This window comes from Phocoena phocoena, chromosome 7, assembly GCF_963924675.1.
Source record: "Phocoena phocoena chromosome 7, mPhoPho1.1, whole genome shotgun sequence".
In the NCBI taxonomy this organism is placed as follows: Eukaryota; Metazoa; Chordata; class Mammalia; order Artiodactyla; family Phocoenidae; genus Phocoena; species Phocoena phocoena.
This window is the reverse complement of record NC_089225.1, coordinates 96,000,942-96,011,707: the sequence shown is the minus strand read 5'-3', so window position 1 is coordinate 96,011,707 and position 10,766 is coordinate 96,000,942. Positions and strand designations below refer to the sequence as shown.

At 51.5% G+C, this 10,766-nt stretch overlaps 1 protein-coding gene across 1 annotated transcript; it reads right to left on the bottom strand.

Moving 5' to 3' along the window:
• Window positions 1-1,910: 1,910 nt before the first annotated feature.
• On the bottom strand, window positions 1,911-7,670 carry CATIP (ciliogenesis associated TTC17 interacting protein). The gene is made up of 10 exons (XM_065881032.1): window positions 7,612-7,670; window positions 7,343-7,435; window positions 6,744-6,944; window positions 6,393-6,448; window positions 6,142-6,228; window positions 5,784-5,951; window positions 3,999-4,123; window positions 2,941-3,017; window positions 2,524-2,612; window positions 1,911-2,304 (listed from the first exon to the last, which is right to left on the bottom strand). Exons 1-10 carry the CDS (start codon window positions 7,634-7,636, stop codon window positions 2,065-2,067), a joined length of 1,161 nt encoding a protein of 386 aa, XP_065737104.1. The 5' UTR covers window positions 7,637-7,670; the 3' UTR covers window positions 1,911-2,064.
• Between the last annotated feature and the right edge of the window lie 3,096 nt (window positions 7,671-10,766).

The window sequence follows — 10,766 nt, the reverse complement described above, 5'->3', positions numbered from 1 at the left end:
GCAACAAGAGAAGCCACCGCAATGAGAAGCCTGCGCACCACAAGGAAGAATAGCCCCCACTCGCTGCAACTAGAGAAAGCCTGCGCGCAGCAACGAAGACCCAAGGCAGCCAAAAATAAATAAATAAATAAATTTATTAAAAAAAAAAAAAAGAGCGCTCAGCAGAGGAAGGACGTCCGTGGGTTGGATGTTAACTGCCGTCCCCTCTTCCCCACTGCGGCAGAGTATCAGGAACTGGAGGGAACTCTCAAGATCTCTACGGGAACATTCTGGGTGCATTGGGCTGAGTCAACCTTGGTTTCAGTTCTCCATGGATGAGGAGAACTTGCCAGGGCCTAGGAGGCCCTTCAAGACCCCGCCCTCCCTACCTCGAGATGACTGTGCACTTTCATCGCCAGCTTCTCCTTCATCACTCCCCCACCCCGCCCCGTGCCACTGTGCATCAATCAGCCTCACTGGCCTTCTGTCCCCAACGTGCATGCTCAGAGCCTCTGCACTTGCTGTTCCTTCTGCCTTAAATGCTTTTCCCACAGCTCTTCACAGATCTGACTCCTTAGCATTCACAACCCAACTCAACTGAGATGTCAGAGAGGCCCTCCCTGAAGTCTCCACCCTCAACTCTCCAACCTTGAGTCCCTTTCTATCCATGCCTTGGCCTTGTTTTCATAAATGTCTGAAATTTCACATAAGAAATTATCTTTCGTGTTTATCATCTGTCTCTCCATGCTATCTGCAAGTGCCATGAGGCTAGGAACTTGGTCTCGTCCCTGCTGATCTCCCAGGGCTCAGAACAATCCTGACACATGGAAGGAGCCCAATATTTGTTGAGCTGATTGCCTGATTGAATGAAAAGACCTTATCCTCTAGAGCTGTTGCTGTCCAGTCTGGTAGCCACTAGCCGCATGTGGCTATTTAAATTGAAATTAATTAAAATTAAAGTAGGGACTTCCCCAGTGGTCCAGTGGTTAAGACTCTGCCTTCCACTGCAGGGGGTGCGGGTTCAATCCGTGGTCAGGGAACTAAGATCCCACGTGCCATGCCATGCAGCCAAAAAAATTAAAGTAGAGCTTCAGTTCCTCAGTCACATTAATCACATTTCTAGAGCTCGGTGGCCACATGTGACTAGTGGCTACCATATCGGACATTGCAGATAGAGCACATTTCCATCATTACAGTCTTGTAGATACTGGCCCCTATTGTCCACTAGAGTGCAAAGCTTCTCTGGAGGCCCTCGTCTCTTAGCTGGTGGGAGGAATGAATGGATGGAAGGATGGAGCCTGCAGGCGCATTACCATCTGCCTCAGGGGAGGGTGCCTCCTCTTTGTTACTGAGCTGCGGCCAGTATTGGGCAGGAGGAAGCCACTGGCCAGAACTGTCATTAAGCAAGGAACCTAAAGGAGGTGATGATTGCCTTCCATCCTATTGCTAACTGGGGACCCTCCACGCAGTTTGGGGGTTCCTGCGTATAGTGGGAACCGGGAAGAAGGAGGTGGAGTGTGAGAGCTGGCGATGGGGTAGGGAGAGAGGGTTTGGAAAGCTTCGGGGGTGATGAGCAAGGTCAGTGGTGAACACATCGACTGTTTTTTTTTCTTTGGCGGGAGCGGGCAATTATTGCTAGGTGGAATCTATAATGATTCTGTGCGCCAAAAGCCCCGCCCCTCCATCGCGGCTAACCTCGTGACTAAAAGTGGGGGTTTTTGGAATCCAACGTCCAGGTTTGAATCCTACTTCCCACGTGTTTACTCTGTTACTCAATCTTTTCGTACCTCTATTTTTTTATCTGTAAAATAGCGATATTGATCATAATAACAGCTAGGAAGAAAGGCTGAAAATCGCTCGATAAACCCTGTTCACGGTTCCTATGCTAAGCCCGAGACACGAGACGCTGGTCAGAGAAGGATCTGGCTCACAGCCAAGCCTCGGGAGGGCCCCATTTATTCCCATTAAAACCGCAGGCAGGAAAGCGCGCCTCCCGCCCGCGTGCCTCCCCAGCCCAGTCCGGACGCCTCGTCTTCCTGCCTCACCCCGGCCAGCTGGGCCCCGGGGGAACGCCTTGCTGCCCGCCTAGCCCTCCTCGCCCTCGAGGCCCTCCGGCTCCAGCTCGTGGAAGGGGCAGGGCCGGTTGGAGGAACGCAAGGCCGGAGTGGGCGGGCGTCGCATCGCAAAGGGGCCGAAGTACTCGGCGGCGAAGGTGACCACATCGGCCGGCCGGTGTAGCAGCAGGAAGAGCAGGAAGTCGGAGATGAGCGCCTGGGCCTCGGGGTGCTGCCGCAGATAGCTGTTGTGGCTGAGACGGAGCTCCTCCTGGAGGGGTCCGAGCCTGAGCCGGACCCGGGACCCCCGCGCCCCAGGAGCTCCCCTCCCCTTCGCCCCATGGAGGGCTTAGGGACGCTGGAGTCCCCTAACCCCTAGGGATGATGCATTTCAACCGGGCAGAAAAAGTGATCAGTAAGGGTGGAGTGTACGCCCTGGGCAGGGGGATGGGGGGATGGGGACCTCAGTCTGGCTGCAGCCCCTCCTCACCTTCCGGTCCACGAACCTCGAGTAGAGCTCCATGTCCTCCTCCCACACCAGGGGTTTCTTCTCAAACACTGGGTGAGGCTCAATATCATCTGGGGGTGGGTGCGGGTGGGAGGAAGGCTGCGTGCCTATTCCGACCCCAGAACCTTCCTCAGATACAGAGGGATGCCCAAAAACACCAGTTCTGGGCAGGCTCAGGTAAAACCCCAGGGTTCTGGCCATATGGGGCTGGAGGGGGTTCCCAGCAAAATGATCGTCCCCGAATTGCCTTGGAGACAGGGGCTGGAGAGCAAAACTTCTCCATCTCATCTCGGGCTCTGATCCGGGGCCATGGCACACTCAATCCACCCATGCACCCTGGAAGGCTCCAGGTTTCCTCACCTCACCTTCACTCTCCCACCAGCCAGGGGCTTCACTCACCCGCCTCCCTCAAGGTGGGCACCTTGGTGATCATGCAGCACCCCGGGGAGCCCACCTGGATCCTCTTGGCCAGGTGCCTGGAGTGCAACACAGAAGAAGGTGGGAGTCTTCCTAGACCAGCCCACTCCTTTGAAGGGTGTTCTGGGGGCCTCCCTTTACTGCTGTCCCCCTCCTCCCCTCCTCCACTTGTCTTTGAGTTCCAGGGTCCTGTTCATTTCCAGATCCCCTGCTTTTCAAACTGGGGACTCTTCCTACCCTGGAGATGTGTGCACGTGTGCAAGGCTAATTTTAGAGGTGTGAGCGCTAAAGGAATCACAAGGGAATTCCCTGGCAGTCCAGTGGTTAGCGCTAAAGGAATCACAAGACTCCGAGCTTTCACTGCCAAGAACCCGGCTTCAATCCTGGTCAGGGAACTAAAATCCTACGAGCCATGGGGCGTAGCCAAAAAAATTTAAAAAAATAAAAAGAATCAGGAGCCTCCTGCTATGTGATACTCAAAATAGAAACAAGTTAAATTATGAAACAAGGAAAAGCCCACAACGTTCTGATTACTTTTTTTTTCTAGTATGGTGCTTCTGTCAATAACTCTTTGGAAATTTCAAGAAACAAATGCTTCTCCCCCTCCCGAATTTTCTCAGGATTTGGTGCCTGCACTTTGCTGGCGACAGCTTGGCAGTGTGCTGGGGTGCTTCTCCCAGCCTGCTGATTTTATCAAGTGCTGAGCTGTTCAGACTTGGGTGTTTTTCAGTTTTACACCCACACCTGTGGCAGCTGCTTTAGCGACGCCTTAGGCCCTGTGGAGTTGACCTTGACTTCCTCAGCCATTCAGGGCTCTTCGGTGAGGTTTGGGAGGCATTGTGAAGATCAGGAGAATGAATGAGTATATGAAAAAAGGGTGAATGAGTGGATAAAGCGGGGGCGCTCAGACCTCAACAGCAAGTCTTCCTGGTGGTGTCCCCAGAAACAGGACTCTCCCTTTGCCCCGACCCGGCCCAGGAGGCTGAGCTCCCATGCTTGTGCTCAGTACTGCCCCTTTCGCCCCACCGTCAGTAGCTCACCCATCAGAGAGCAGGTAAAACTGGCAGGACACGGGGATGCCCTGTTCCGAGTGTACAGTCTGCTCCACAATGAATACTTCCACCTGCTGATGGCCCACCTGGATCGTCTGGGAGCCCAGGCCTTGCTGGCAGCAACCAAAATGAAGGGAGGGAGGTGAGGTGGATTCCTACCGGGGCCTCCCCACACATCTCACCCTGGCCCTTCTCTCCAGGTTATAGCTTCACTGCTTGTTCACCAGTGATAAGCAGCCCTTGGCTGTCCAGACCCTTAGGCGCCCCAAGATTTGAGATGCACCCCCAGGTTAAGTTGGGGTTTTCTCATAGAGAGCCAGCTCCACCCTGCTCCTGCCCCAAGCTGTCCCCATGCCAGCTTCATGACCAAGTGCTTCTAGTTGACAGATTCTGTAATAGGGATGACCAAGTAGGTGTGAGGGTGGGCGAGGGTGGAGGCTGGGCTATTTGTGGGGAGGGGGTAGTGGGACGCTGAGGAGGGACTAGACTGAGATTTATGGCTGCCTCAGGCCCGTGCAAGCTGCCCATTGTAATTTAAATTTAAATTCCTGGGGACTTCCCTGGTGGTGCAGGGGTTAAGAATCTGCCTGCCAATGCAGGGGACAGGGGTTCGAGCCCTGGTCCCGGAAGATCCCACATGCCGCGGAGCAACTAAGCCCGTCTGCCATGACTACTGAGCCTATGCTCTAGAGCCTGCGAGCCACAACTACTGAGCCTGCGTGCCACAACTACTGAAGCTCACACACCTAGAGCCTGCGCTCCGCAACAAGAGAAGCCTGCGCACCACAGCAGAGTAGCCCCAGCTTGCCACAACTAGAGCAAGCCCGAGTGCAGCAACGAAGACCCAGTGCAGCCAAAATAAATAAATAATTAGAAAAAAAAAATAAATCCCTGTTACAGCAACAGGGAGAAAACTGCTAACATAAGAAAAACATTTCAAAGAAAATTGGGGGGAAATGGTATGTGCCTCTTTGTATCAAACACATTGCTGTTTGTCATGTCTGTGATAGAAAAGACGAGAGTGTCATTTACGAAGTTGGTCAAATCAGCCCCCAAAGTGTGTGTTCAGAGGCATGGCTTCAAAATCACATATTACAGGAAGTCCTAGGTAGGTTGATGATGAAAGTTTAGCCAAAATAAGAGAAAAATAAGAAACACCCTTAAGGGTTGAGACATGATAAAATAATTTTTAAGTGCAGTTGGAGATGTTGCATTTCCTGATCTTAAAAAAATATGTCTTTAAAAGTGGCCCCTGTGGGGCTTCCCTGGTGGCTCAGTGGTTGAGAGTCCGCCTGCCGATGCAGGGGACGCGGGTTCGTGCCCCGGTCCGGGAAGATCCCACATGCCGTGGGGCAGCCAAGCCCGTGAGCCATGGCCGCTGAGCCTGCGCGTCCAGAGCCTGTGCTCCCCAATGGGAGAGGCCACAACAGTGAGAGGCGCGTGTACCGCAAAAAAAAAAAAAAAAAAAAAAAAGTGGCCCCTACGATGTTTATTTTTCCTGGACTGACTTTTGTGCAAAAAGCGTTGCTTTCTTCCACTGCTCCCAGCTTTTGGTCCTTCTCGCTCACGCCACTTGCCTCACACTTGGTCTTCCCTCTAACAAATGCGGTCTTGCTTTCTCCTGCTCTTGGAAGTCTCACCCCCAGGCCCTAGGTTTATCCCCACTCCACCCCCTCTTCCACTCCACAGAGCTGTCTTGTCTCCCAACTCAGTATTCTCCTTGCCCCTTCTAGTTCACCCCAGACCAATTCCCCACCCAGGGAAACCCCTCACGTAAGTGGAATAGCAGAGTTTGCCCTCGGTGTCCAAGGCCAGGAAACGGGCGTTGCTGGGCACTGTCTGCCTCCAGGCCATCACCCTCAGCAGCACCAGGTTGGCAGCCTGGGAGACGAAGCCCGCAATGGAGTGCCAGGGGAAGAAAGTCACTTCGGTCTTCACTTCCTGTTCAGGACAAATCTGGGTCAGGGACCTTGAGCCAGGAAGTGGAGGGAGGTTGGGCAAGACAGGTGTTGAGCATATGGTCCAGTCCATATGGTCCCTAGTCCAGGCTCCTGGCCTGACACCATCTGTCCCCTGTTCCTGGTTCCAAAGAGGATGTAGGGTATGGCTCCCACCTGGCTCTCATCCTTACCTCACCCTCCTTGATGATTCTGGTCACGGCCAGCTGATCATCCTGCTTCAGCAAACTCATCTTCCGTTCCATGGGGAGGGCGTGGAACTAAGGGCCAGAGCATGGAGGGGAGAACCAGGGACTCACGGGATCGTATACGAGCGAGATCCCCCAGAGGTCGCCTTGTTTCTCCTTCATAAATGAGAAAACTGAGGGGAAATTTGGATAGAAAACTTTCCGTATGTGGTCAAGGCTGGGTCCCCAGGAGGTACCTTGATGAACTCCTTATTATGTTGTTCCACAACCTCCAGTTTCCACGAGACATAGCCTGGGGGGAGGAGGTGAACACTGCTGTCACCGGAGACAAGGCTGGAGTTTGCAGGAAGGGAGGCGGTGGCCCCAGCTGGAGGACTCAGGTGTAGGGTGGCCCGAGGGAAAAACTAAGGCTGCGATTAACTTCCCTGTCACCCCCCGTGTCCCACACACTCTCTTTGCCTCGTTCTAGTACCAAGGTGAAGTCAAAGCGTTGGTCCTGAGTGAAGGTCCTGGGAGTTGGGGGGTGGGAGGGGGAGGGCAGTGGAGGAAGGGTGGGGGTAGAGGGTGTCAGGCAGCAGGAACTCTACCCAGAATGGAGTTTCCGCAGGGTATTTTGTCCATGAAGCCGCGGCTAAAGGCATGCACAAATGGGAAGTATGCCGTGACACCAAACTGGTCTTTGTATTTCCCTCTCTGCACCTCAATGGTCAGCTCTCCCTGAGGCTCCCCTGTGTCCGAGACCATGACCAGAGTCTCCGAGAAGAATAGCGTCAGCAGCTCCTCTTGCCCTGGGTGCGTGAGGGTCCCGTGGGGACAGTTAAAGCCCCAACTCCAGCTCCTAGGTCTCAACTCTCGGACCCCCCGGCCATCAGTGCGCCCACAGTCTCCACCCACTCCCTCCTCATCCCACGTCTCCCAGGTGGCCCCTGCCTCCCCTCCATTGGCCTCTACAGCAGTTGGCAGGTGAAGGCTCCCCGCCCCAATCCCCACCAGTCCCTACCCACACCGTGTCCCTGGGGTCTTCCCTTGAAGAATATCAACTAACGGGCCTCACACCCTTTGTGAGTCCCAGGAGAATCAAGGCTGAGAGAGGGGGTGGCCAGGTCTGGGCTTTCTCTCCTCTCTCCCGTCCGTACTTTTGCCCCCCGCTCCCCCCTACCCCAACCCCCCCACTGCCCAGGCTCACGGAGGGAGTTGAGGAAGTTGATGGCTTCAGCATTGGCCTCTGGGGGTGGCAGACTCTCTTGGGCTGAGGGCTGGTGATCCTTGGCTTTGAAGCCTAGGGAGGGAGGAGAGGTTGAGACGGCAGATGGCGGACCCTGGGAAGAAGGACAGGGGTGGGGCAGGGGTCCCAAGAGCAGGATCCTCCAAGGCCACCCCAGGGTGGATGATGAGGGAGAAGATGCCCCACCCCTTTCCAGGTCCCCACCCCAAATTCCTCAGTCCTCTTCTCACCTTTGGATTGAACTTTGGAAGACATGCTGCCTCCTGCTACCCAGTTTGTATCCAGCTGTCTCCATGGCAACTGGGAGCTAGCTACCGCCTCTTAAAGGGCCATCAACCCATTTCACTAAACACCCAGACCTTGGAAGGATTGGTAGGAACTGTGGCTTCTGCGGCTCAGCCCAAGCCTGAGGTATTGTCCAGCAGAGGGAGCATTTGACATTCTTAGGAGGCAGGGGGGGGATGACATGGATCATTAGCATGACCTTACAAGTGTGCTTTGAAGTTCAATTCTTACTGGGATTGTAAGTAGAACCAAAATATTTTTTTAAAAACCTTAAATGTTACTATATTTATATGTTTACGTTTATTAGGTTGCATTAAAAGTACTTGGGAAGCTGGTTTGTCAATTTATTAAAAAATTTTTTTAGAGAATTATTTTTACTTATTTTTCCCAATCAATTGCTTTTGACAATTGCAATCGCCACTGGGCAGTCCAGTGGTTAAGACTCTGCGCTTCCACTGCGGGGGGCAAGGGCTTGATCCCTGGTCGAGGAACTAAGGTTCCGCACGCTGCATGGCGAGGCCAAAAAAACCCAATCAATTGCTTTTAAAAAGGAAGTAGAATATATAGAATGAATAAATATGGCATAAACATATTTATAGCATTTTTAATTTTGTAAAGAGAACCAATTATTAATTAAAGCCCCCTTAAAAGTTAGTAATAACATTAGATAGATTTATCATTAGAATATGACTAAGTTGAACTTAAAAGTTTTAAAAATGCTTATATTTTAAAATTTGCATTTTAAGAAATTGAGTTCTAATTTTTTTTAATTAATTTATTTCTTTTATTTTTATTTTTGGCTGTGTCGGATCTTCATTGCTGTGTGCAGGCTTTCTCTAGTTTCGGCGAGCAAGGGTTACTCTTCCTTGTGGTGTGCAGGCTTCTCATTGCGGTGTCTTCTCTTGTGGAGCACAGGCTCTAGGCGCGCGGACTTCAGTGGTTGTGGCACTTGGGCTCAGTAGCTGTGGCTTGCGGGCTCTAGAGCACAAGCTCAGTAGTTGTGGCACACGGGCTTAGTTGCTCCGCGGCATGTGGGATCTTCCTGGACCAGGGCTCTAAACCGTGTACCCCTGCATTGGCAGGCAGATTCTTAACCACTGCGCCACCAGGGAAGCTCTGACTTCTAATTTTTAAAAGCCAAAATGAATTCTGCACGTGAACCACCGCCAGTGGCATTAAGAAAACTCACAACTAGGGCTTCTCTGGTGGCGCAGTGGTTGAGAGTCCGCCTGCCGATGCAGGGGACACGGGTTCGTGCCCCGGTCCGGGAAGATCCCACATGCCGCGGAGCGGCTGGGCCCGTGAGCCATGGCCGCTGAGCCTGCACGTCCGGAGCCTGTGCTCCGCAGTGGGAGAGAGGCCACAGCAGTGAGAGGCCCGCGTACTGCAAAAAAAAAAAAAAATAGTCTGTTAGTTCCTCAAAACGCTAAATGTGGAGTTACTATATGACTTAGCAATTCCACTCTGGGGTATATACCCAAGAGAATTGAAAACATCTGTCCACATAAAAAACTTATACACAGATGTTCATAGCATCATTATTCAGAATAGTCAAAAAGTGGAACACCCATCTGTTCATCAACTGATGAATGGATAAACAAAACGTGGTGTATATATATATATAATGGAATATTATTCAAGCATAAAAAGGAGTGAAGTACTGACATATGCTAGAATATGGTTGAACCTTGAAAATATGTTGAGTGAAAGGAGCCAGTCACAAAAGACCGCATATTGTATGATTCCATTTATATGTGTAAATGTCCAGCACAGGCAAATCTATAGAGACAGAAAGTAGATCAGTGGTTGCTTGATGTAGGGGAAGGGTGGAGGCATGGAGGCAGGGAGTGGCATCCACTGGGGACAGGGTTTCTTTTGGGCATGCTGAAAATGTTCTAAAATTAGACTGTGCATATACTAAAACCCACTGAATTGTATACTTTAAAAGGGTGAATTTTGTGGTAGGTAAATTATATCTCAATAAAGTTAATAAAAAATAGATGCTTTAAATAAAATCTAAGAGAAGAGAGCAAACCGTTTTGCTTTCATATGTGAATTACATAAAGTTGAACAAAATCTTTTTGATTTGGACAAAGTGTTAAAAAAAAAAAAAAGAAGCAGGGACTTCCCTGCCGGTCCAGTGGTTAAGACTCCGTGCTTCTACTGCAGGGGGCGCGGTTTTGATCACAGGTCTGGGAACTAAGGTTCCACATGCCTTATGGCCAAAAAAACCCAAGAAGCAAACTGTTCTTTTTTAGATGCTCTATAAAGGGTGCCCACATAGTCCCCCTCCCTATTGTGCCCCCCCATCCCAGCTATTCCGGACTCCTGGCCTGAGGGAAAATTTGCTCCCTGAGCCCTCTACCCTTTAGAGTTCTCCTGTCACCCCTGGTCCCCCTCACCTCCCCTTGGTCAGGCTCCTCTAGCTGCATAGGACCCCCACCTGCCTATCCACACAGGTTCCCACCTCCTGGGAGCCCATGTTCTCAACTCTCTCACTCCCCCCAGATTCCTTCCTGCTTGATGCTGGCTGTTTCCTGCTAGCTGCTTAGAGGAGAAAGCATTTTGGAAAAGTGGATCACAGAAGGATCAACATCCAGTTTGTTGTCTATTTTTTTAACCATCTGGAAGAGATCTGTTAAGGACCCTTGTTACCATCCCCCCTTAGGGCCTGATACGCCAGGGGAAGGATGCTCTGGAGCAGTTGACGTACTAGCCGTGTGGCTGTGTTGGGCAGGTACGCCTTTCTGAGCCTGTGACATGGACAGCATGTTCCCTCCCGGCAGCTGGGGTTGGCATCTATTGAACAACAACCATTACCGTAGAGAGGGTACCCTACACGCTGAGCTCTGCCGGTAGTAAGCACTTAATCCTCACAATCAGCTTCTAAGGTGGTGTTAGCATCATCGTCATTGGACAGGTGAGAAGTGGAGGCACAGAAAAGTTCAGTAACTTGTCCAAGTTCACCCAGTTAATAAATGGAAGGTGTGGACTCCAACCCAGATGGGCTGGCTTGAGTCCATGTTCTTAATCTCTTTGCCCTACTGTCCCTGATAGACTAGCACTAAGTTTATTAATAACACTGAGAGGAAAAAGAGGC

Bases quoted from the DNA above. Each gene is read 5' to 3' on its own strand.
- CATIP (XM_065881032.1), bottom strand. From the start codon at position 7,636: ATGTCTTCCAAAGTTCAATCCAAAG. The intron at 2,613-2,940 runs GTGAGTGAAGCC...ACCCACCCCCAG, and splicing joins GCCCACCTTGAGGGAGGCGG to ATGATATTGAGCCTCACCCA. The intron at 2,305-2,523 runs GTGAGGAGGGGC...GGACCCCTCCAG, and splicing joins CGAGGTTCGTGGACCGGAAG to GAGGAGCTCCGTCTCAGCCA.